The sequence below is a fragment of the Dipodomys merriami genome, unplaced genomic scaffold (assembly GCF_024711535.1).
Source record: "Dipodomys merriami isolate MVZ:Mamm:240054 unplaced genomic scaffold, mDipMer1.0.p SCAF_176, whole genome shotgun sequence".
NCBI classification, from domain to species: domain Eukaryota; kingdom Metazoa; phylum Chordata; class Mammalia; order Rodentia; family Heteromyidae; genus Dipodomys; species Dipodomys merriami.
Genome location: NW_027203115.1, coordinates 1,159,791 through 1,185,114, shown reverse-complemented (window position 1 = coordinate 1,185,114; position 25,324 = coordinate 1,159,791). Strand labels below are relative to the sequence as shown.

The following is a 25,324-nucleotide window of genomic DNA, read 5'->3' as shown; positions in this document are numbered from 1 at the left end:
CCAGGGACAGGTAAAGAGTAGAGTGAAGGGGCTGTCTCTGAATCACGATGAGTAGGGCCTGAGCACACTCAGAGCCTAGGGTGAGATCTCTCTCTCTCACACACAGGTAAAGAGTAGAGTGAAGGGGCTGTCTCTGAATCACGATGAGTAGGGCCTGAGCACACTCAGAGCCTAGGGTGAGATCTCTCTCTCTCTCTCTCACACACACACACACACACACACACACACAGAGCCACGCACTGGGGCGCCCCCTGCCGCGCGTGCCCAGGTGCGCACTCTCGGGCTGGCCGCGGGAGCTAGTGCGCACGCGCACAGGTGAGCGGCCACCAGCCCCGCCCACCCGAGCTCGGCCGTCCACCCGGGAAACTTTCGGTTGTGACCCTCGGGTGGTTCCCGGGCGCGGCGCACGGAACCGAGCATGGAAGATTCGTCGGGGATTCGCGAGCCCCGGTCCCGGCCTCGAGAACGCGACCCGGACCGTCGTCCCCGCGCGGACCGAGACCGCCACCTCGAGCGGCCGCGAGACAGACCCGGGGACCGGCGCGGGGATCGCGACAGGGGGCGGGAGCGGGACCCCCGCCGGGAGCGGCCCAGGGACGCGGGCCACCGCGCGGCAGAGCCAGCAGCCCGGGGAGCGGCCCGCCCCAGCCGGACGCGGGGCGACCCCCGAGGGCCCCCCTGGCCCGAGCCCTGGGGGACCCCGGAGCCGCCGAGAAGGTGAGGGGCGCACCTGCCGGGGTCCCCGGAAGCCGACGTGGGGGGAGAAATGCCATCCCTCCCTTCCGCGCTCTCCGAAGTGACCTGAGGGGCGGAGGAAGAAACCCCCCAACTTTAGAGCCCCCTCTGTGGCATGGCCCGGATGAACAAAGCTCAAGCGGCCGAGCTGGGGAACCTGGACCGGAACCAAAACTGGGGGGGGGGGGGGGAACTGGGATCGGGTGGGTGGAGTCAGCCCGGGCCCCGGCCCCGCCCCCGGGGCCTGGTCACAGGGCACCTGCAGATCCTCCGCCCCCAGTTCCAAAATCAGCGCTCAGCCACTTGCAAAGGCCAGGGCGCAGGTGTCCGGCCCCGTTACGTGAGCCCCAGCAAGCCTGGCTTACCCCGCTCGGGGCCGGGCGCCATGTCAAACCAGCCCGAGGAGCCGGGCTGCTGGCGGGGCTCACCTGTCATCCGAACTACTCTGGAGGCTGAGGTCTGAGGATCAAGGTTCAAAGCCAGTCAGGGAGGGAAAGTACCTGAGACTCATCAATTAATCACCCCGAAAACAAACAAAAAAGCAAGTGGAGATGTGGCTCGAGTGATAAAGCCTTGAGCAAAGAAGTCTAAGGGATGGCACCCAGGCCCTGAGTTCAAGCCCCAGGACCAGCCCAGCTGAGAGAAGCTACACAGTTAACCAAAGAACTAGCTACTCTAAATTCTCCTGCCTGGAGGACATAGATGGAATTCTTCCTCTATGTCAGTGAGATACAATTATCTTGTGGTGCTAGAGTTGGAACTCAAGGCCTTGCTTTATCACTTAAACCAGCCCTCCCCCCCCCCCACTTCTGTTTGCTTTAGATATTTTTTTCAAATAGGGTCTCACATGTATGTCTGGGTGGGCCTGGATCCCGTCCTATTTAATTGTTTTTCATTTGTTTATTTATTTATTTATGTTGGTCAGTTGTGGGGTTTGAACTCTGGGCCTGGCACTGTCCCTAAGCTTTTCAGCTCAAGGCTAGAGCTCTACCACTGGAGCGGCAGGGCCACTTCCAGTTTTCTGGTGGTTAATTGGAGATGAGTCTCACAGACTTTCTTGCCTGGGTTGGCTTTGAACCATGATCCTCAGATCTCAGCCTCCTGAGTAGCTAGGATTACAGGCATGAGCCACCGCTGTCTGGACAATTTTTATTTATTAACATGGGAGTCTCAAAAAGGGTTTTTTGGGGGGAGGGGAAAAGGGGTGGCCTCAAACTGTGGTTCTCCTGAGCTTCTTGAAGTGTTTCTACTTAGGCAGACTCTTTCAAAACGTCTGATTTTTGGAGCACAGATGAAAACACTTTCTCACCTTTACCTGGTAGAACTCAAGAAACTCCCATGAGCCCTTGTGAGGAGAAAACATGGAGTTGTTCTGGAAAACTCTGTGAACTAGGAACATGTAAGGATGGAAGGAAGACAAAGGATGACCTGGGTCCCTACCTGCTTCTAGGGAGCTAACATTCCATCCAGTTCTGCCAGTGTTACCAAATTATTTGCATAAGTGGCACTCAGGCTTGATTAGAGGGAAACTACCTCTGCCCTCCCTAACAAGGAGACAGACAGATCATGGGACATGACTCTTTTTGGGGGGTGGAGAATGGGGGGGCTTGCCAAGCCTGAGGCTTGAACTCATTGCCCATGAGTTGTTCCTAAGGTTTTTTTGTTTTGTTTTGTTTTGTTTCTCTTAAGGATAGTGCTTTACTACTTGAGCCCAGAGCTTTGTGATTTATTGGAGATAAGAGTCTCACAGACTTTCCTGTGCAGGCTGGTTTTGAACCATGATCTTCAGATCTCAGCCTCCTGAGTAGCTAGGATTATAGGCATAAGCCTGGCTCATGACTACTTTTTGCCTCTACTGTAGGATTTGGAGCCCAGCCTCTCTTAGCAATGTCTACACAGCGGGAAAGCTACTATCCAGTGTTTATATTACTTTATCTAAAACCAACTCATGACAAATGTTGGGCCCAGATACTGCTCCCCTGACTAAAGCCATTCTACACAGCAATCTCTTAGCTAGGAAAAGCAAAGGCTGCACTTATACATTTCCTTACAAACCCCACCCCAAAAGGAAATAATCTTGCTTTTTATTTCTGTTGCTCAAACTTCTAACTAGAAGTTTGAAACCAAATTCCTTCCTGACTCCTATTAAATGGATGGGATGCAGAAGTGTGTCTGCAGAGATCTGCCCTTTCAGGTCCACTGTCTGGGCAGGAGAATGACAGGAAACTGGCCAATGGCAGCTCAGCATGAAATGGGTCCAAGTAGGAGAAACTTGGATTTGGGAAGGATTGAGTTGGGCTCCTGTGTAAGCTTGGGCAGGTGCCCAGAGGAGATGACCTAAACTGAGTTCTGGAGAAAGAAAAAAGGGGTAAGACTGGAGAAGGAAGATCACAAGTGCTTGGTTTTGTTCTGTTTTTGTTTTGGCAGTACTGGAGGTTTGAACTCAGGTTCTCAAACTTGCTAGACAAGCCCTCTTCCACTTGATCCAATTCTTTTTTGCTTTCTTAGCTTAATTTTCAGATAGAGTCCTTAGCTTTGTGCCTGGGAATGGCCTTAGAACCAGCCTTCTGCTTCTTGCATACCTGAACTCACCAGCATGTGCCACCAAGCCTAGTTTTTTTGTTTTGTTTTGTTGGATGTATTTCCCCCTAGTAATAGGGATTGAACTGAAGGACACTTGATTAGTTTTCCTTGCTTGCTCAATTCGAGTTCTACCACTGGAGCCACACCTCCAGCCCAGCTGTTTATTTTGGACTTTTCCATCCAGGATGGATTCAAACTGTGATTCCCCCCTGCCCGATCTCAGCCCTCTGAGTATCTGTGATTACAGGCATGCTTCAAGTAGAACAGCTTCCAGAGCCATGAGAGAGTACATCATCTTTTGGGGGCAAGAGCAGCACTGTGGCTGGAGCTCTGTAGAGAGATGAACAAGGGCCTCCCGTGCAGTGCTGAAAGTTTGAAGAGTTCAAACCTAAGAGAAACATGATGACTTGTATGTTGTTTCAGAGCACCACGTAGAAGGCAGCCTCCTATTGAACCTTGCACCGAGCCCAGAATGTGCTAGATAAAAATGGGGGAAAGAAACAGAAAGTGCCAGGGCTGGCCAAGGAAGGGATGAGATGGTCTTAAAGGTTGTCTACTGGGGCTCCCTCATGCCTGGAGAATGCTTGCTGCCAGGCACATTGCAATGGAGAAAAGGACAGAATGATTACCAACCAGAGCTTGTGCTGAATGAAGAACTTATGTTCCCAAAGAAGATAGTTTAAAGTTACCTGATTGGACAGGAGGCAGGCAGCGACTAGCCATGGAAGTGCACAGGTGTACAGCATCAGGATGGTCACATGGTTCTATAGCAGAGGTGAGCCATGGGTTTGATGGCCCTGTGGGGCTACTAAACCAGAGAAGTTTCTGGAGTCTAAAATCCTGTGGCAAAAAACAAAAAATGATTTGTTTCTGTTTTACCAGTCCTTCAGTGTTTGGGCTCACCATGAAGAGTTGAGTCCTAAACCCTGAGGCACATTCCTAATGGCCCTGTGTGGTTTTTTTGGTCATAGTGAACCCATGTCAGGAAGATATATGTCCTCATATCCCAGGCCTGGACCAGAAGAAGTGGAATATTACCAGTCAGAGGCTGAAGGGCTCCTGGAATGCCACAAATGCAGATACCTGTGCACCGGGAGAGGTGAGCCTTTATGGAATGGGTTTGGCCTTTTATTGTTACTGGTGGTTTTGGGAAGGGAAAGGTGAATGGGAACTGAGTTGGTGAAGCAAAAATTCACTAGACTTCCTTATTGAGATTCCTAGTATTTTCTCTTCCATATTTGTATGAGATTCTTGCTTTCAAAAACTAAGAAGTGCCAGGCACCGGTGGCTGTCACCTGTAATCCTAGCTACTCAGGAGGCTGAGATCTGAGGATAGAAGTTCAAAGCCAGCCCAGGCAGGAAAGTCTGTGAAACTCTTATCTCCAATAAACCACCAGAAAACCGGAAGTGGTGCTGTAGCTCAAGTGGTAGAGTGCTAGCCTTGAGCTGAAGAATTGAGGGACAACTCTCAGGCCTGGAGTTCAAGCCCCATGACCGACAAAAAAAAAAAAAAAAAAAAAAAAACTAAGAAGTTTCTAATTGGGTAGTTGTGGCTTATGCCTGCAATCCTAGCTACTCAGGAAGCTGAGATCTGAAGAGCATGGGTTCAAAGCCAGCCTAAGGGAAGTCTGAGAGACTCTTATCTCTAATGAACCACCAAAAAAGTCAGAAGTGGAGCTGTGGCTCAAGGGATAGAGCACAAGCCTTGAACAAAGAGGTTTAGGAATAGCTCTCAAGCCCTGAGTTCAAACCCAGTACCAGAAAAAAAAAGCTGAATGTGCTGCCTGGTTTCCAGTGCTTCTCAAACAAGCCAGGAGCCTAGAACACGGAGCCATGCATGCAGCTAACTCCATGCAACTTAGTAGACTGTGAACTGCCAGTGACTGGCAGAGGCTCCACTGGGAAAGCAGGCTGAGGTGGAAGAGAGGGGAAACCACCCGAGTGGCAGCCAGTTGGCAGCTCAAACTACATGGACAGGAGCAAATGATCTTGGAAACCTGATGCTCAAACATGTGGTCAGTAGCTTTTAAACTTCATTGGTGGAGACGCACAGTGAGAAACAGATTTTACATTAAGACCAAGTTCACACATTCAAACCATCAAGAATCTGTACTTACCCTACTATCTACTAAGTGCTCTCTGTGGAAGACAAGCAAACAAACACATCCAACCCAATGAATATCCGGAAACCCCTTGAATAATAACACATGTCAGCTGTATACGTGGTTTCCCAGGGTTCTCATCTTTGCACTGAGCCTGGCCTTGCCAGCAATGAAGAAAATCTGGTTTATCAAGGTGAGCCCTAATGTCATCTGTGACTTGTGAGAAATCTTCCTGGGTTGAGTTTGACAATGGAAAAACATGCTAGCCTACAGGGGAGAAAATGCAGCCACCCATAATGAAACTGTGATTTAGGATGATGAAAAAGCTGTTCAATTACAGGATTAAGAGGAACATGGATGTAAGGGCTCCAGGCAATCCTGGCAGAGGGAGCTTTACCCTACTTTGCATATGTATAATGGTGGATACCGCCTCCATACTTCAATGCTTTCACCTATTCCTAAGGCTCAGAGAGGTACCAGAAGTTATCCAAAGGCACACAGCTGCACTTAACAGCCTCTCTTGCCGGGCACTGGTTGTTTACACCTGTAATCCTAGCTACTCTGGAGGCTGAAATCTGAGGATCGTGGTTCAAAGCCAGCCCGGGCAGGAAAGTATGTGAGACTCTTATCTCCAATGAATCACCAGAAAACCTGAAGCAGCGCTGTGGTTCAAGTGGTAGAGGTTAGCCTTGAGCTGAAGAGCTAAGGGACAGCACCCTGGCCCAGAGTTCAAGCCCCACAATCAACAAACAACAAAAAGATCCCGGCTGTAAGGCCTCAAGCATTTCTGTCCTTGACTTCTCTTTATGATAGAAGTTCCCAAGTTTTTCTCTAGAGAAAATTTTTTCCTCTGTGATTGATTTACTAAGAGGAAAGGGCAGGGCTTGGGCATCTGATCAAAACACACCTGGATTGAGTTTTGATTGCTTCTGGCAATTTGGCTTTGAGCCTGGAGGTTGGGTTTCTAAGTCAAGGCAGTGAAAAGATGGTTCCTCCTCTGAGACTAACCAGTGAGGCTTATAACTCTGGATGCACAGAGACCCATGTGAGGACACAGTAGTACGCTGTGTAGAGAAAAGCAGCCACAGTACCCCAAGGACTTGTCACAAGCAGGAAATTCATGCCTGGATAAAGGTCACTTGGAGATTGTTAAGACACACCTTAGATTGGATCGTAGAGATTTCTTTTCCTTGTCAGCAAAATCATGATCTGCCCCAAATCATGATCTGCCCCCAGCAAACCTTCAAAGCTGGGAGAGGTGGCAGCTGAGGTCTTCTTAGCTTCTTGGGGAATCCCCTGAAGTCTGGGCTGTGATCCGCCCTTATCAAGTTCAGTAAGAAGAGAGCATCAGAAAGAGACAGGCCTCCAGTTTACTTTTACTAAGCAGGAATTCTTAGATAGTAAAATCTTGAGGGACTGAGGATAAAGATCAGATTGGAAGCAAGTTCAGATGTCACAACCACCAAGGAAGGATGTGCATGCATAGGTTTATGCTCATTTATGACTTGCAGGGACAGGAAAGAAGTCCCCTGCTAGGAAGGGACACTTCTTGGTTCCTCATTTATATTGGAGCTGCTTCTCTTCCCCCTCTTTTTCCTTCCCACTTGTCTTAGATCTATAGTATTCATGTCATGGTACTTTGCCTTCAACTCTTAGCCATAATTGAAAGCATCTTTAAAAGTTTAACTCTCAGCCTGGCATGGCAGTGAGCACCTGTAGTCCAAGCTACTTGGGAAACAGACAAGAGGACCCATTGGAGTTCAAAACCAGCCTGGGCAATATAGGGTGGCTCTCTCTCAGAATAAAGCTAACCACATAAAAGTTTAAGTCCTCCCATGATGTTGAATTTCTGTAGTTGGTAGTGTTGGTCTCTTGCTTGGAACCTGGATGTTGTAGGTGTTGTGTCTACAGTTTGTCTTGCCAGTTGTTGCTGGCATTGTCTATCCCTTTCCATTGCTGTGATGAATGCTGGAAAAAAACAAGGGAGGAGAGATTGATTTTGGTTTGTGATTTCAGTCCCATCCTGATGGGAGCTGGGGCGGGGAGAGGGAACAACTTGCCTCATGGCCACCAGGAAGCAGTAAGGAAGTGTGCTAGAGGTGCTTTTTGTTAGAAAAGATCAAGCAGAACAAAGGGAAAAAAGAGGATAGAGACCTTATCAGATCAGATCATGTTTTAGTCATTGCTGAAGAGGGGCACCAAGTAGCTACAAAAATACAAGGGGCAAAGGGCATGGGGGTTTGAGTAGAGTATGAGAGTTTGGGATTTGTAATATCCTTGTAGTAGCAGCAGAAGGTCCTGTGTGGGGTTTGTGATATCTTCACAGTTCTGGAAGAAGGTCCTATACTTCAGATAAGGCCGGGGGATGACACAGGATGGGGATTCTGATAAGATTCCCGGGGAAGATTGCTGGGAAGGGTTTCTAGGGGAGGGTGGTCAGTGGGCCATAGGAGCAACATCAAGTTATGAGAGCAAAGCCAATTCCTATCAATTCTTTTCCTTTTATTCCACATCGGTCCCCATTCTGTTGGGTGAAGCCATTCACATTCAGGGCAGGGCTTTCATGCTTAGTTAGTTTTCTCTGGAAATGTCTTCACAGATACACCCAGAGGTATACTTTCCTAAACTCCTGGGCAATTTGCAGTCCAATCAAACTGACAGTCAAAATCAACCATAATACCATTTTAATGATCCCAGTACCGTAGGCAATCTACCTGTGATTCCTGAAAAGGTTCCGGTGGAAAGTTGTATATGGCTTTTTCTAATTTATTTTCATTTAAAGGATTTCCATTTAAAGTATTAATACTTTTCATACACTAAACAAACAGAGCCAGGCACCAGTGGCTCATGCCTGTAATTCAAGCTACTCAGGAGGCTGAGATCTGAGGATCATGGTTCAAAGCCAGCCCAGGCAGGAAAGTCTGTAAGCCTCTTACCAGAAGTGGAGCTGTAGCTCAAAGTGGTAGAGTGGTGGCCTTGAGTGAAAAAGCTCAGGCCCTGAGTCTAAGCTCCACAACTGACAAAAAACAAAAACAAAAACACAAAAAGCAAAAACAAGTATAAATTTTATAATTAGAGAAGAGAATGGTGCTGTTTGCATCTGGGGTTCAAGTGACAGTGTAGAGCTAGTACTTAAGAAAACATAGTTTCCACTTAAAAAAAAAAGTGTAGCTGGAGCTTCCGTGGGGAGGAGGTGGCATGACTGGTTATCCAGCAGTCAAGGAGAGGCCAATAGGCCAGTCTGAGTCAGCTGACCTCTCAGGTTCAGTGTCTAATTCAGAAGCACCAGCTTTCAACTTTGCTGAGCAGAAGAAGCCAGACACAAAGGACATCACAATCTGATTCCATTTACAGATCATTCTACAAAAGGTGTTTCTTTGTCCAGATAAACTCTTTAGGAAAACTGAAGGAAAAAACTGTTAAACTTTAAGACTTACTTGTTTAGTTAAAGTCTAAGAACCAGAAAACAATCTTCCACAATTCAATAAGCATTATGTGTTTAATTAACTTAATCTTTCCTATTTCTTTCTTTTCTTTTCTTTTTTTTCCAGTCCTGCAGCTTGAACTCAGGACATTGTCCCTGAGCTTCTTTGACTTAAGGGTAATAGTCTACCACTTGAGCCACAGCGCCACTTTCCAGCTTTTTCTGTGTATGTGGTACTGAGGAATTGAACCCAGGGCTTCATGCATGCTAGGCAAGCACTCTACCACTAAGCCACATTCCCAGCCCAATCCTTCCTATTTCTAATACACACAAACCATGATCTGTTTTTTGTGATGCTGGGGATGGAACCCAGGGCCCATGAATGCTCAGCAAGCATTCTGCCACTGAGCCATACCCCGTGTTATGGTCAATATTTTCATGTAGACCTTCCATACTTTTAAAATATCATAGCTTAAGGGCTACAATTTTCTTCAAATTTGGAAAAATCTTACCAGGCGCCAGTGGCTCATGCCTATAACCCTAGCTACTCAGGAGGCAGAGATGTGAGGAATACGGTTCAGAGCAGCCCAGACAGGAAAGTCCATGAGACTCTTATCTCCAATAAACCACTCAGAAAACTGGAAATGGCACTGTGGCTCAAGTGATAGAGCTCTAGCCTTGGGCTGAAGAGCTGAGGGAGAGCTCCAGGCCCAGAGTTCAAGCCCCATGACTGACAAAAAAAAAAAAAAAAAAAAAAAAGGAAAAATCTCCTCTATTAATCAAAATAGCCGTAAAACATATACAGAGAGGAGATCAAATTTCTTTTTACTTTTAGTCTTTTGGGCAGAGGAGGGTTGTGGGGGGATAATGGAATGTTCATGCCCTTCCATGCAGAATGACTTTCTTCCTAATTGACCTGATTTCTCCTATCATTTTTCTTACCTCACTCCAGGAAGGCTGCTTTGCTCTTTTGGGAATTTCTCTCTCCAGCCCCAAGTTTTTCTGACACCATTGTCAGGAGACAATGATCCTAACTGTGCAGCTTTGGCTGCCCAAATGGGGGGATGGAACAGATTGCCAGTGGGCTCAGCTTCCACAGGGAAGATGTGTCTGGAGATGAAAGTCAGCAGGTGTTGAACAACGGGTCTCAAATGGTAATACACCCTTTCTTTGCAGCCTGCTGCCAGATGCTGGAGGTTCTGCTGAACTTGCTGATCCTGACCTGCAGCTCTGTCTCTTACAATTCCACAGGGGGCTACACAGGCATCACCAGCCTGGGGGGCATTTACTACTACCAGTATGGAGGTGCTTACAGTGGTTTCCATGGTGCTGATGGGGAGAAAGCCCAGCAGTTGGATGTCCAGTTCTACCAGCTCAAGCTCCCCACGATCACAGCTACAATGGCCTACAGTGGAGCCCTCATGGCCTTCTCCTGCCTCCTCATTGTCACGGGTGTCCTGCGGGTCCCTTGGCACTGTCCCCTGTGGCTGGTGATCGAGGGTTTGATGGATGTGCTCATTGCCGTGGCATATATCCCGGCCCTGTACTTCTTTTTCCACTTTCTCTCTGCTGCCTATGGCTCTCCTGTGTGCAAGGAGAGGGAAGCACTGTACCAGAGCAAAGGGTACAGTGGCTTCAGCTGTGGTTTCCATGGGGGCGACATAGGAGCAGGGCTTTTTGCAGCCCTGGGCATTGTGGTCTTTGCCTTAGGAGCTATCCTGGCCATACGAGGTTACCGAAAAGTCAGGAAGCTGAAAGAGAAGCCTGCAGAAATGCTTGAGTTTTAGGCTTGTCTGTCAAATGCAAGTGATCGAAGTTACTCTTCACCAACGTCTCACACAACTTCTTTGCCGTAGAACTTGCCAATGCTTCAAAAGTACCAAGCCAGTGGTGGGCTTAAGCTCCTACTTACATGGAACACTGTTCTCTGAGATAACCAGCTTCGGCTGCTAGAATTCAAACCAATGTAAGGAACTAACCAAAATTGTATTTGAAAAATCAAGATCCTGGAGCCAGATGCCTTGGCTCATAGCTATAATCCCAGTACTTGGAGGGCTGAGGCAGAAGAGGGCTGAGTTTGAAGCTAGCCTGCCTATGTAATGAGTTTGTATAGGATACATAGTTTGCCAGGATGTACAGTAAGACTCTGTCTCACAAAACAAAAAGGAAATAAAAAAAAAAAAAACAACTCTAGAGCCAGGACCTACAGGGATAGGCATGTGTAGTAGCAAAATGGATTGATAAAAACAGAGGTGATAACCAAGAGACTTGGAAGATCACCTTGAGACTAGCTGCCAAGATGGAAGATGACTTTTCAGCTTGAACATTTTGTTCTAAGCCCAGCCACCTTCAGCAGATTCTCCTACCCTGTGCTGCCCTGTCCGCTCCACTGAATACCAATCCCTCCTCTCCATTCTGCAGCCATGGGTGGAGGGGGTGGAGCTACCCTGAAAATTTTTCATTTGGAGCTAGACGTGGGTTGAGGAAAGAGGAATCAGATTAACTCACTTGGGTTGCAAAGAAGCCATTCTGTAAGCCCCAGAACAAAGGTCCCTGAGAGCTCAATAAGTGTTTTGTGCCTCTCCTAAATGTACCATTGTATGAAGACTTAAACCCTCCACCTGCAATTCAGGAGCTGCCCAGAAGCAAAGAATGCAAAATCTTGCCCCACAGAAGAATGTTTCTTCTGGCCAGACAGTCTCATAGATCACTGCACATTGGATTAGGATTTCTGGAACCCTGGTGTGTTTGTGATACAAGTAGCTACGTTTTTCCTTCACAGAAAAATTTTAATTTGGAGGTGATAGTATTCTTTACAGTATGTTTATATTATTCTCTTAAATATAGACAATTTATTGCATTTAGATGAGTTTGCATTTAGGAAAAGAAATATATGTATATGTGCTTGTTTATGGCTAAAAGTTTCTTGAATAACATGAAGAAAAGTATCAATAGTTTCTTTCCTAGAGAGATGGGTTTCTCCTGCCTCCTCCCCCCATACTGGGATTTGAACTCAGTGTTTCATGCTTGCTCAGCTTTCTTGCTCACCGTTAGCATTCTACCAATTGAGCTATGTGTCTAAACCAGCTTTGTGCTTATTTTGGAAGTACAGTCTTAAGAACCTTTCTGCCTAGGCTAGCCTCAAACCTCTATTCTCCAAGTCTCAGCCTCCTGAGTAGCTAGTATTACAGGTGTAATTCTGGGTGCCAGGGCACCCAGCTGAGAGGGGGATTTTTGATTTGTCAGTTTTCATGCCTAATCTGACTGTACAAGTCTTATTTTTTTATATTTTAGAAAAATTAAAAATTAAAAACTTGATTGGTTCGCTTTTGTTTTTTATTTATTTTTTAAAATTTGTTTTGTTTTTTGGAGTCATGGGGCTTGAACTCAGGCCCTGGGTGCTGTCCCTGAGCTCTTTTGCTCAAGGCCAGCACTTTACCACTTTGAGTCACAGCTCCACTTCTGGTTTTCTAGTGGTTAATCAGAGATAAGAATCTCATGGACTTTCCTGCCCGGGCTTGCTTTGAACCTAGATCTGCAGATCTCAGCCTCCTGAGTAGCTGGGATTACAAGCATTAGCTACTGTGTCTGTCTGGCTTTGTTTTTTTAGGGCCATGTGTCTAATGCAGAGGCAGAAGTTGGAAGTTCAATTATGCAGAACAGTAAATAGTTATCCACAAAAACAGCCTCACCCAGAAAGGTACTATTTACAGAGTTAAAGATCTTGTGTGCATTTCTGAGCCTCCACTTTCACAAAGCTCTGCTGTTTTTGGAGAGACTTGGCCCTTTTCTGAGCTGCTGTTGTGGTCTGGTGTGTGTGCCTTTCTATACTAACAGGATGTTTGGAAACACCTGAACCTATTTGATATTAGTAATTAGGCCAGGTCTGCCCTGGCTAGTACCTGGATAAAACTCATGACATATTCTTTTCTTAGACCTCATATCCTTGGACTTGTCCCTCTCAATCATTGTAGTAGTGAGCAATTGATGAGTTCTACATGTATTCCATTTCAGTCTAGTAGTTGTGCACCACATGCATCCCAATGCCACTGTTTTAGTAGAGCCTGTCCAAAAAGAAAAGGGTCAGATTTCCCAATGGCTTATGGTAGCACAATGTTCCTTTTGCCCTTCAGAAGTAAGTTAGTTCCATGCATGCAGAAGGACACAAAGGCAGGGAAAGTTGTTAGGTGTAGCAAACCATCATGGCTGGCTCTGATGGCATGTCTCTGATGGCATGTCTCTGATGTGAAGAGTAGCCAGTATTTACAGAGCCTGGGCGAAGAGTAGGCTGTTTGGGTCTCTTGTTTGAATTTTAAATGAGAGCAATGCAGCTCTTCAACTCTCAGATCCCCTAACTGCTGTGTCCCCTGGCTCTCCAGGAATTTGTGTGGGCCCATGGGAGATAGAATCAGTGAACTCCTTAACTGCTGCTTAAGAATTTATTCGTTAGTTGAGTTTCTTTAACTGCTCTGAGTATAAACTTAACCCCTCCCCTCCCATATTGTTGACAGCTATCCTAACTTGCTATTCATAAATTCATTCATTTCTTCTTAAATTTCTTTAGTGTCCTTCCAATTTAGAAATATTGCCAGAAGCACTGCTGGAAGCATGGCTCAAGTGGTAGAGTGCCAGTTGAGATACGTCACCATCCATATATAACTTTGCGTGACTTTCAAAACATTTAATATAGTCATCCCTTGATATCCACAAGGGATTGGCCCCAGAATCCCTGACAGGTACCAAAATTGAAGAGTGCTTCAGACCTTTACGTAACATGGCCTAGTATTTGCATATAAGTTACATGCATCATATTTTTTGTGGTACTTAGGGCTGAACTCAGGGACTTTGACTGCTCTACCCCTTGAGCCATGCCCTCAGACTTTTGCTATTAGATTTTCAAATAAAGTCTGTACAAGCCCAATATAGTGGGGTTATGTGTGTGTGTGTGTGTGTGTGTGTTGTGTGTGTTTTCAATCCTCTGTTGAATCTGCTAACACAGAACACCCAGATAGGAAGGGCCTGTTGTACTCACTCCATTCTGGTACAGCACAGCCCTGCAGCATTAGGCTGGTGTCCTTTTTTTGGGGGAGTGGGGGGCAGGGGGAAGATTTGAACTCTGGGCCTGGGCGCTGTCCCTCAGCTCTTCAGCTCAAGGCTAGAACTCTACCACTTGAGCCACAGTGCTATTTCCGGTTTTCTGGTAGTTAGATGGAGATGAGTCTCATGGACTTTCCTTCCCCGGGCTGGCTTTGAACTGTGATCCTCAGATCTCAGCCTCCTGAGTAGCTAGGATTACAGGTATGAGCCACTGGTGCCTGGCTAGGCTGGTGTCCTTATCGTCATCCGTCAGATAAAATGTTCCAGCTTAGAAAGATCAAATGGCCTGAGCAAGATCACAAGGCAGTAAACAGTAAAAAGCTGGCGTTCCCACTGAGGTCCATTTGCTTTTCTCTCCATCCTCATGTCTGCATCAGGAGGGGATGCCAAGGACCTCCCAAGTGCACCTAAGCAGTATCTGTACCAAATGACAGCTGATGTTAGACACAGGAATATTTAGCCTCTGCCGCCTGTTGGCACTCATAGCCTTGTGACATAAACCTGTAAGAAACACCTCCAAGTTAACAGCCAAGTATCTGTCTGTAGGATCCTGGTGGTACAGATGAGCTCTCTGTACAGTGGAGCTGGAGGCCACATAGCAAAGAACAATTGTCTGAATGGAGAATCCATATGAAAACATCTCTAGGATATAGTAATGAAAAAGACAGTGTTGGACATAGTGGTTCATGCCTGTATTCCTAGCTATTTGGGAAGCACAGGTAGGAAGACTGTAGTCAAGGCTAGTCCCAGGCAAACGCTTAAGGCCTTATTACAAAAATAACTAAGAGCAAAGAAAGGTTTAGGGTTTTGGCTCAAATGGTAGAGCACCTACCTAGCAAGTGAGGCCCTAAGTGACAGGAAGGAAAGATGCTGAGCATTGTACATGGTACATTTTGTGAGAAAACAAAAGGGAGGAGGATGTTTTGCAAACTTGAATCTGCTTTTACTTGCAGAAGGGAAGATTGAAAAGTTGTGTGAAAGTGTTTATGAACATAGTTGGATGGGGACAGAAATGACATTGCTCAGTTTATACTATTCATTATTAAATATCCACAAGAAGTCACAAAAATAGTACAAAGAGAAATCTCTGTGCCCTTATCCTAGCTTTCTCCATGGTAACATCATCCTAACTAAAACCAGAAAAGTGACATGCTACAGAGCTCATTTTCAAATTTTACATGCCCTCATTTGTGCAATTTTATCCCATGTAATTATTGTGACCACCATTATAGTCATATCCAAACCCATTCCACCAGCACAGACTCCCATTACTAGTCTTTTGCAATCACACTCATCTTCTTCCCCCTCCCCGATCCTCCCAACCTCTGCCTACCCTCCTGCAACTGTCCATCTTCAACCCTTTCTCATAATTTGACCTATTGAGACTGTTAACGTAAACAGAGTCATAGAGACCACAATTCCCTTGAGCCTCATCATGATGTCATTCCAGAGTCTGGATAGCCATTCTGGCAAATACTCACCAAAGGACATGGGTGATGCTAGTATTTTGCTATCACAAATAAAGCTATTATTAAACACTCATGTATGTTTTTTGTGTGGACCAATGTTAATTTTTTCTTTTTTGAGACAGGGTCTGGCTATGTAATCCAGACTGGCCTCAAGTTCACAATCCTGCCTCAGCTTCCTAATTTTTCTCCCCAGGTAAGCCTAGGCTACCTAGCCAGACCCTGTCTCAAAAGAACAAAAATCTGCCCCCAATTTTTCAGAGTAGCATTTTTTTAAACACATAATTAAAACCAAACTGCCACAAGCAAATCAAGAATGTTACTGTTGGTGACTTGACAGTGGGGTTTTTGTTTTGGTCGGTAATGGGGCTTGAACTCTGGGTCTGGGCGCTGTCCCTCAGCTCTTCAGCTCAACGCAAGCACTCTACTACTTGAGCCATAGCACCACTTCTGGTTTTCTGGTGGTTAACTGGAGATAAGAGTCTCACAGACTCTTATCTCCTCCTGAGTAGCTTGGATTGTAGGCCTGAGCCACCGGCACCTGGCTTCTGACAGTGTTCTTAAGCACAGGCCAGTACATGGGTCTGGTTTGGCCTGGGTGAGCAAGGCCATGTTCACCCCCAACTTTCTCTTCCCCCAGGTGTGGTGCAGATAGTGGAGGTGATCCTCAATGTGATGGTTCTCATATGTATCGTGGCCTCCTACTTTGTGCTCGCAGGATTCAGCGCCAGCTTTGCCAGCGGTGGTGGCTTTGGGAACAACTATTACTCACCATTTGAGGGCACAGAGCTGGAGCAGGTTCGGCAGCTGGACCAACAGTACACAGTCCTCCGGTCACCTCTGATATACGGTGGTGTGGCTGTGTCTTTGGGTCTGGGGGTCCTCACCATGAGTGTTTTACTCCAAGGAGCCAAGAGTCTAGCAAAACTGCCGAGGAAGTGGCTCCTCACAGAGGCTACCTTCAGCCTCCTGGCCTCAGTGGGCTACTGCGTAGGCATTGGTGTTTACCTCCACGTGGCTTTGCAGATCAATGCCACAGACACTTGCAAAACAAGAGAGAGGCTCTACGCCCGCAAAGGCCTCACCTGGATGAACTGCCAGCTGGCTGGCACTGATGGTGCAGCAGCTACCTTTGCTTGTCTTCTGGTGATTATGTATGGTGCCAGCGTGGTGCTGGCCTTGCGAAGCTACCGAGAACAGAAGCTCTACAAAGACAGCCAAGAACAGCACAGAAATTACAGTGACACACCAGAATACCTGTGGTCTGGGACACTCTAAGGAGATCTAAAAATGTATCAGCTCATCCCCATCATTTCTTTAAAAAGACAGGTTCTTTGCAAGCACACAGTGGACCACTTTGGGTTTCACATAATTGATTTTTTTTAAGTGCTTTCTTTGGTTTGTTACCTATGGAGAATTAAGTGATTGTCTCATTTTTCTCTTGGAAAAGATCAGTAAGTCATTGTTGGCCAACTCAATGAGAGCTTGAAAAAACTATAACCATCTTTAAGCAAAGAGCAACAGTAGACTAGGTTCACCCTATTGTAGGGCTCTCCGGACCTGTAACAATTGAAGTAGCTAGTTAACCTTAGAAATTCTAAAAGTGAGACCTATACATCAGAGGCTAGCAGATCCAGTGTTATGGTAGAAATGTTACCCATCTTCACTGCCTATAAAGTCATCAAAAAAAATGCTATCATTGATAATAGAGGTTGAACTCAGGACCTCTCATTCTTATCCCACTTTTTTGGTCAGTCATGGGGCTTGAACTCTGGGCCTGAGCACTGTCCCTCAGCTCTTCAGCTCAAGGCTAGCGTTCTACCACTTGAGCCACAACGCCATTCTGGTTTTCTGGTGATTTATTGGAGATAGATAAGAGTTTCACAGCCTTTCCTGCCTGGAACTGGCTTTGAACCATGATCCTCAGATCTCAGCCTCCTGAGTAGCTAGGATTACAGGCATGAACTACCGGCACCTGCCCTTATTTAGCTTTTGTTTTGCTTATGACTGGTAATCTACTACTCTCGCCATGCCACCAGTCTACCTTTTTGCCGGTTATTATGAAGAGTCTCATAGATGTTTCTGCTAGGGCTGACTTTGAACTGTGATCCTCCAGCTCTCAGCTTCCTGAGTAGCTAGGATTAGAGGCATGGATTCTAAATGCATCATAGTACTTTCTCCCTCCAAGAGGGGCAGTACTTGCCACTGGGGAGGTGTTTACCATGGACATGGTAGCTGCGTGCTTCCAAGCAGACCTCTTCCTTAAGAGATGGAAGTTGGGTTCCTGGCAAAGGAAAAGAGATGCTTTACCAAACCCCAGACTTCCTGCCAGCTGTTCCAGGTTAGTTTCCCTGTACGGCAAGACATTCCATAGGAACTGAGTCTTGAAATAGTTTATAATTTTTTTAAACATACAATGCTTCTAAACAGTGAGAAAATTCATACTAATAGAAAATTCGCATCTTAAATATATCAATGCAACTGGTTTCAAAGATAAAACAGTTAATTTTACTAGACAACACAGGCTTATCAGAGGCCTCTTTATTTCTGAATTTGCTGACAGGTGCCACAGAGAAAGCCTTCAAAGATAGTTGGTGGCTGCTCGGTGCCCTAAACTGTCTTCAAAATGTAACAGATCTCTAACATTTAGCCTTGAAAATAAAATTCTTTAAGTAATTTTAATCTCAAATACTTTATAACTACCTGCTGTTATACATTACAACTGGTCTCCAATATACTGGGTTATGTCAGTTCAATTACAAATAACACATTCTTGTTATGCAGTCCTTTTTTCTAACAGGTCTCTTTTAATAGCTAATTCATACTTGTAAGAAACAAAGGGTCGAAGGTAAATCTGGAAGAACCTGGAAAAGAAAGCATGTGGGGAAAATAAACACCTAGAATCTATATTGCTTGGCTGAAATAAATGTTATGCTGCAGGAATGTACAGCCATGATGTCAAAGTTGACCTGAAGCAATGTGGCTAATTGTCCCACACAAGATTCACTGAGTGGTAGAAAAGTGTAACAACAAAAATCAAATGCACACTTCAAAGACAACACCCTACACTCACACCTGTAATCCTAGCTACTCAGGAGGCTGAGATCTAAAGATCCTGGTTCAAAGCCAGCCCAGGCAAGAACGTCCATGGGACTCTTATCTCCAATTAACCACCAGAAGAGGGGAAGTGGCACTGTAGCTCAAGTGGCAGAGCGCTAGCCTTGAGCTGAAGAGCTGAGGGACAGCACTCAGGTCGAGTTCAAGCCCATGACCAACCACAACAACAAAAGACAGCACCCAAACATGCACTATTCTCTCCAAATACTTATTCCCTGCAACGTCCCTACTATATCCCTATCCACATCAAGTCCTGTGCTGGATTAAATAAGGACTTTGGCCTATCTGACCCATATTCCTCCGGACATGACAGTGGTTGGCAGCAACTCTGCCACATGTCCATTTACAATGTTCAAAATGTTTAAGCTAACTTGATCTGTTCTAGTATCAGCAGGCAAGCAGGCCAAGACTTGTTATTCACATGTTACAGATGAGAAAACAAAGCTCAGGTTAAGAAGTCTAGTCTATAGTTCGCACTTCTCATTGAAGGCTTATTATGGTGCCAAATACATTACTGTGCTAAAGAAGCAATTTGTACCACTTGGGTCACTGGAGCGTGCCCTGCCCTTGCCAAGTAGTTCTCACAGAAGAACTCTCAGGAGGGGAGTGTTACAAATCTGAGCTTGGCCCACCCAGCTCTGTGCTTCTGGTTTGATATGTAATTATTTGCTCTAAAACATGCTTCCACTGTTGCTATCCACTATGATGTGACATGGCTAAGAATGGAGCCCAGGCCAGGGCCAGCCCTTGAACCTCTGAAGCTGTGAGCTAAATAAGCCTCTTCAGAAGGAGACTGCCCTGGGTATTTTGTTCCAGTGACACACAGCTAACACAAAAGCGATCAAAAATATTTATTTGTGCCTTATAAGACTCACAAGTTCATAAGATGTTATGTAATGTGTTTCACATTATTATTCTTATTTATCTTTCTTTAAAGCAAAGAAAAAGTAGAAAAATCCTAAACTTTTGGTTAAGAACCTAATTTTACATACAAGATAGGGAAAAAATGTAGCTTCCCACTAAAATAAAGTATAAAATGACAAATATTCTGTTTTAAAACAAAAGCAGAGAAAGATATTCCATTTTATTGTATTTATTATTATTGTTATTTATTACAAACAATAGATTTGCTGCAACATGCTCTGGCTCATATTATTGAATTAAAAAATTTAACACATTTCAAAAATATCAAAAATACACTATAATGAGTCTTAGGACTACAATACGACAATGATTGCACAAAACCTTAAGATATGAGCCCACTGTCTGGATGACATCCATTGGCAACAGTGAGAGAAAACCTTATAGCATTTGGGAGAGGTGTGTGAGATTTAGAATACAAGGAGCTTATGCTGATTGGCTGATCACCAAATGAGGGAACAGAACAGGTTTGACCAAAGCTGCTTTTCTCAATCTAGGAAGTGCTCACCCAACCACAGGGCAGTCACTAACTGGAGAGAAAGATTAATTTGCCCCCATGACTGGGGAGTCTGGAAGGCTCCACCCAGAGGGAAGCAAAAAATGACACAAGACAGTTCTACAGTGATGCTGCAGACATCACCAAATGGCTTGGAGACTAATTTTCAGGAATTGGTACATGTATCAGTAACAGCCAAGTGCTCCCTATGGAGGTCTCTTCATTAGTCATTATTGAATAGATAGAGAAGGTGAGCCTGTGGCTTTTCCAAGTACCTGCTTTTGCCAAAGGTCTACATGGAAAGCAGAGCATCAACTGAGAGTCAGTAGATTGGCCAAACCTAACTGGCTCCATCTCCTGGAAAACAGCACTTGCTACAAACAATTGTAATAGCACCCTGTGATTACCAAGTTGTTCACGTTTGCTCTTCTGTATGCCAGGAGAATGAATTCACAGACTTATTGCACACGTACATTCTACAGTAGTATAATAAAGCCTTCAGTTGGGTCAGGAGTAGTAATTCAATGACTTGACTCTTAATAGTAGCACAGTAGCTTTGTATCATACCAACATTCAAATTTTTCGTGTGTGTGTGTGTGTGTGTGTGTGTGTGTGTGTGTGTGTGTGTGTGTGTGTGTGTGTGTGTGTGTGTGTGTGTGTGTGTGTGTGTGTGTGTGTGTGTGTGTGTGTGTGTGTGTGTGTGTGTGTGTGTGTGTGTGTGTGTGTGTGTGTATCTCCTTTGGATAAACTAAAAATATCTTGGCTTTCACACCACATGTACTTTCCTTTCCCTGTGGGACTCCTGAACTGTACCCATAAGTAGGAATGTTCTTCTTCTGGAAATTCTCTTTAATTTCTCTATGAAGTGGGAGGTACACACAGAGACCCAGGAATCATGCTGATGCCAAGGACCTCTGTACTCTGCCCACCTGGAGAACACATCCACTGGGGCAAAGTACTGGGAAGATCTCCTTTACTTGGCCTTCACTGACAGCCCACTCAGGTAACATGTCTGTCAAGTACCTCATAGGACAAAAGAGATGTGTAGGTAATGGACTGTGGCCTTTTTACCCTCTGTCTTAATTCAGAGCAACTGTAGAAGGACACAAATGAGAAGAAATTTCAAAAATATAGAACCAATTTTGGTAAAGCCTATATTAAGGTTTTCAATACAATCTAATGATTTCTGAAAATAACCACATTTGGAATTTCAGAGTTCTGCTGACCAAAATGTAATATACGTATATATATTGGTGCAGGTCCTAGGGCTTGACTCAGGGCTGTCCCTGAGCTTTTTGTTTTTTGCTCAAGGCTAGTGCTCTACCACTTGAGTCACAGCTCCACTTCTGGCTTTTTTGGTGGTTAATCAGAAATAAGAGTCTCATGGACTTTCTTGCCCATACTGGCTTCAAACCGTGGACCTTAGATCTCAGCCTCTTGAGTAGCAAGGATTAAAGGCATGAGCCACTGGCACCTAGCAAATACTTTCTTTTTACAGGGCCATGTCAGAATTAGATTTTGAGGGGGCTCCAATAAGTAATGTGGGAAACAAGTAGAAGTCAAGAAAAGGGTTCACAGATAAAGGACTTTTTTTTCCCATCGTGGGGCTTGAACTCAGGGCTTGGGCACTGTCCCTGAGCTTCTTTGCTCAAGGCTAACACTCTACTACTTGAGCCACTGCCCTACTTCCGGCTTTTTCTGTGTATGTGGTACTGAGCAATTGAACCCAGGGCTTCATGCATGCTAGGCAAGCACTCTACCGCTAAACCACATTCCCAGCCCCTAAAGGACAATTTTTAAAAGACTATATACTATTAAAGTGGTACTTTTCCAAAATAATTTTGATGCCTTTATACATCACTATTCTATACCCAAAGGTTCTGCTGTCTGAGTAGGAAAATGTTTTACATCATTCATCTTTATCATCTTGGGTTTTTCCTTCATTTTTTTCTGCTTTTTTTCCCATATAAAAATAAGGTGGCAACACACTACTGTCCCATCTAACAGAATCTACACTATATATGAACCACCATGTTCCCCACTTCAAATCAAAAACCTGAGTTCTAACAGTTTTCAGTAGCTGACCAGTAGTTTGGCAGAAGGAAGTCAAATGTCCCTAACTCATTGGAGCTCAGATACACAGGAGGCTGAACACTGGGGAGTCACTGGAGTAAGATGAGTCTTCCAGGATCCACCCCACTGATACATGCATATGGGCACAGGGCCTGGGAAAGGATGAAGACAGAACTATTGTGGACAGTTACCTGGTTTTCAACTATTGCTTTAAACAAAAACTCCCCCCCAAAAACCACAAAGGAATAAATATATGTTTCCAACTTACGTTTAACATGTTGTTTCAAATGAAACAAATTAAAAATTGTTCCATTCTATTTTCTCTTCAATTGTAAAATGTTCCATAGCACATTTCCTATTGGATAAAATCAAGTGATGCTAAAATTTATATGAAGAAATAGGAATTAATTTTCCTAAGTAAACTTTTTAATTAATAAAGCAACAGAATATGGAAAAGAATTGCATTTTACTAGGGCTATGTGGAATATGTAAAACAAAACAGGATTTCTATAAGGTTAGAAATTTCTCAATTGAATCTTTCTTATATTGGTATTGAGCCCATTACTTTGAAACAATGTTTTGAATCAGCAATGTTCAGACCGGTTCACTGCCAAATGTTAGCTCTTGAGAAAGAGAAGGACCAAGTCTAATATGTGAGCTCCACCCACCCATCTGTCCTCAGTCAGCCTCCATCTGTTTCACAGCCATCTAGAGTAACTTAAGGTGACTTGAATGCCTGCAGTGTCAGCCTTGGCCCTACCTGGAAGGTAGGCTGACTGCCATCAGTAAGCTAACTGCCAACTCTACCACATGTTTGGGAAAGAAACTAATTCCCAAGTGCCTCACTTCATCTGCTGGGACCACAATTCCTAGCAGATATCATATTCATCAAGGAGTGATTATCTTCCTGACTGGGAGAAGTAGTCTTAAGTTCTCACTTCTTTCCTGTCTTCATCCCCCAAGAAGACCATCCTCCTATCCCAAATTTTTTAGGAGCTTTCACAGTCTGACATCCAACAGTTACAATGATTTCCATGGCTCTTCCAAGTACCCCCAGAGAAGGCTCCAACACCCAAATATGTCTGCCTATGGATAAAGGTGCTGGACTGCTTCTAAGAAGATTGGCTCGAGTGCAGATTCAAAAATAAAAAGTTCACAGTCAATGAAAAGTGCTCTTGTTACATTTCATACATAAATTATCTGTTTGATCAGTTCTATACCTCCGATAAACATCATTTTGAGGCTATATTCTCGTAGAGAAGAAAGAAAAGCCATGTGACTAGTCACATCATACCCCCTTAGTTAGTCTGAGAGATAAGGTGATTTCTCTGTCACAGAGATCCATCAGCAGCAATTAGTAAAAGGAATCAACCTTCAATTATTTCCTCCACAAAAATAGTCCCTTTCCTGCCCAGGCAGGCAAATTTTGAAAATGATCCTAGGAAAGAAAGGGTTAATGGCAGGTGGCAGGACTGATAGAGAACATCTGCTTTTCTCCCAGTAATTGGGAATTACAATGTGGTTAAACATGAAACTTAACACTGATGGCAGTTCTGGCTCATCTAGAGCCAGTCCCTGATAGCTCTTACCTTTTTTGGCTCCAAATTCGACCCCACACATCCATGGTTAGAAACACTGAGGCCAAGTGCCTCCCGCAGTTCCCTTCCCTAACACTGTTTCACAGCCTACCCTCACATTGTGCCCGTTAAGGGCAGAATCACAGCGCCGTGTCAAACTCCTCTGGGAGCTCGGTCCGATCCTCTTCACTGGGCTCAGGCTCAGGCCTGCCTTCATGCTGCTGTTTCATTTGCTCCTTCACTTCTTCTTCCAAGTCACGAGGTACAACAAACTGATCCTCTGGTTCCAACTGAGTAGGGGCAGCAAAATAGCCTGTTTTCCTCTTGGGGGCTTCAGTGGCCACTTCAATGAGGTTCAGGCTGTCCTCAAGGGGCACAATGGAGCCATTGGAGAGCTTCTTTCCATAGAGGCAGGAAGTGGAGGGGGACTTCTGTAACTCCATCTTGTCCCTGCTCATTGGCAAAAGTATGCCACTATTCACACTGTTCTGTCTCCGGATCCCCAAACACAACCCTCTAGCATGTTCTTCAGGACACGGGATAGAAGAATTCTCTGGAAAAGTAGGAGGATTCTCAAAATCTCTTCCCCGGCAGCAGTGAATATCTACTTCTACTTCTACCTTGCTGCCATTAGTAATGACCCCTTCAACAGGTTGGTCATCATCACTGTCCAGGCCATTATCTGACTGATTACTAGAGAAGGTCGCACAAGAAGGCTGGCGCTGAAAAACCCCAGAGGTGGGTGTTGGGTGGAGGCTACAGCGCCTCTCTGGTCGTGGAAGCAAGCCAGCCTCCAGGCCCATAGTGTTATGTTCATCAGAAGCAGTGGAGCCCACTTCACTGCTCACCTCAGAGGTGGACATTTCACTGCTGAATTCCGAGGCAATACCACTACTAGAGGAAGGAGTGGTGGGCTTAGGGGCATCCTTGATGGTGGTGGTTGAAGCAAATCCCACAGGACCTGGGAGGGTGAGTCCATTCATTTCACAAGTGCAGCCTTCCTCACCAATGTTCAGATAAACCACCATGGCCCCCACGTTATCCTGACAACCATAGCTCTGTGCTAATGTGCACAGCTTCTTAGCAGCTGCTAAGGGGTCTTGCACATGACGTACTGCATTGACAGCTTCTGTATATGATAAGTGTTCCCACAATGCTTTGTTTCCCAGAATTAATAATTCATCTTGAATGGTGAGTGGAGTGGAAGATATGTGGGGCTTGGGGAGGATCCAAGGGTAGAGGTATGTGCAGCCTAGCATCCGGGTACAGTAAGTCACCCCATTCACTTTGTTGTCCTAGAGACAAATAGAATACAAATTTTGAGAAATAAGCAACAATGACATGCAATTTTCTATCATTCTAGATCACACTGTATAGGGATCTATAATACAATAGTATATGTTATATGTTTTGTCCTAGGAACAGTCTAAGTAGACTTACAAAAATAAATGTAGAGAATTCTAAAATGACAAAATATCATATGGTTATTATACCGAATAGTTCAGAGGAAAATGAAATCAGGGTGACTAACTGGAAGGACCATTTCAAAAGACCTTCTAACAAGAAGGATGGGCCTCAGCATGGCCTTAAATAAAGAAATGTGTCTGAGAAACAAGAAGTACTGTCAGTAATTCTACATCAGTACTTTCAGAGAGGCCAAAATTCAGGTCACTAAAAATGATTTCTTGGCCAGGTGCCAGTGGCTCACACCTGTAATCCTAGCTACTCAGGAG

General features: G+C 45.0%; 2 protein-coding genes across 7 annotated transcripts in view; one reads left to right on the top strand and one right to left on the bottom strand.

Moving 5' to 3' along the window:
* The first annotated feature begins 346 nt into the window (after positions 1-346).
* Positions 347-20,676, top strand: Marveld3 (MARVEL domain containing 3). 4 transcript variants are annotated; one of them, XM_070026229.1, is made up of 3 exons: positions 347-717; positions 4,290-4,417; positions 16,126-20,676. In XM_070026229.1, exons 1-3 carry the CDS (start codon positions 419-421, stop codon positions 16,683-16,685), a joined length of 987 nt encoding a protein of 328 aa, XP_069882330.1. In that variant the 5' UTR covers positions 347-418; the 3' UTR covers positions 16,686-20,676. The 4 variants fall into 4 exon arrangements, with proteins under 4 accessions (XP_069882330.1, XP_069882328.1, XP_069882331.1 ...); XM_070026227.1 differs by having other exon boundaries at positions 16,048-20,676; XM_070026230.1 differs by lacking the exon at positions 16,126-20,676 and adding an exon at positions 10,096-15,483.
* Phlpp2 (PH domain and leucine rich repeat protein phosphatase 2) overlaps positions 20,589-25,324 on the bottom strand; it is a 63,594-nt gene continuing 58,858 nt past the window's right edge. For all 3 annotated transcript variants that reach the window (XM_070026225.1, XM_070026224.1, XM_070026226.1), the window contains one exon: positions 20,589-24,886. In XM_070026225.1, coding sequence (XP_069882326.1) covers positions 23,732-24,886 — 1,155 coding nt within the window. In that variant the 3' untranslated portion in view covers positions 20,589-23,731. The remainder of the gene's footprint in view (positions 24,887-25,324) is intronic.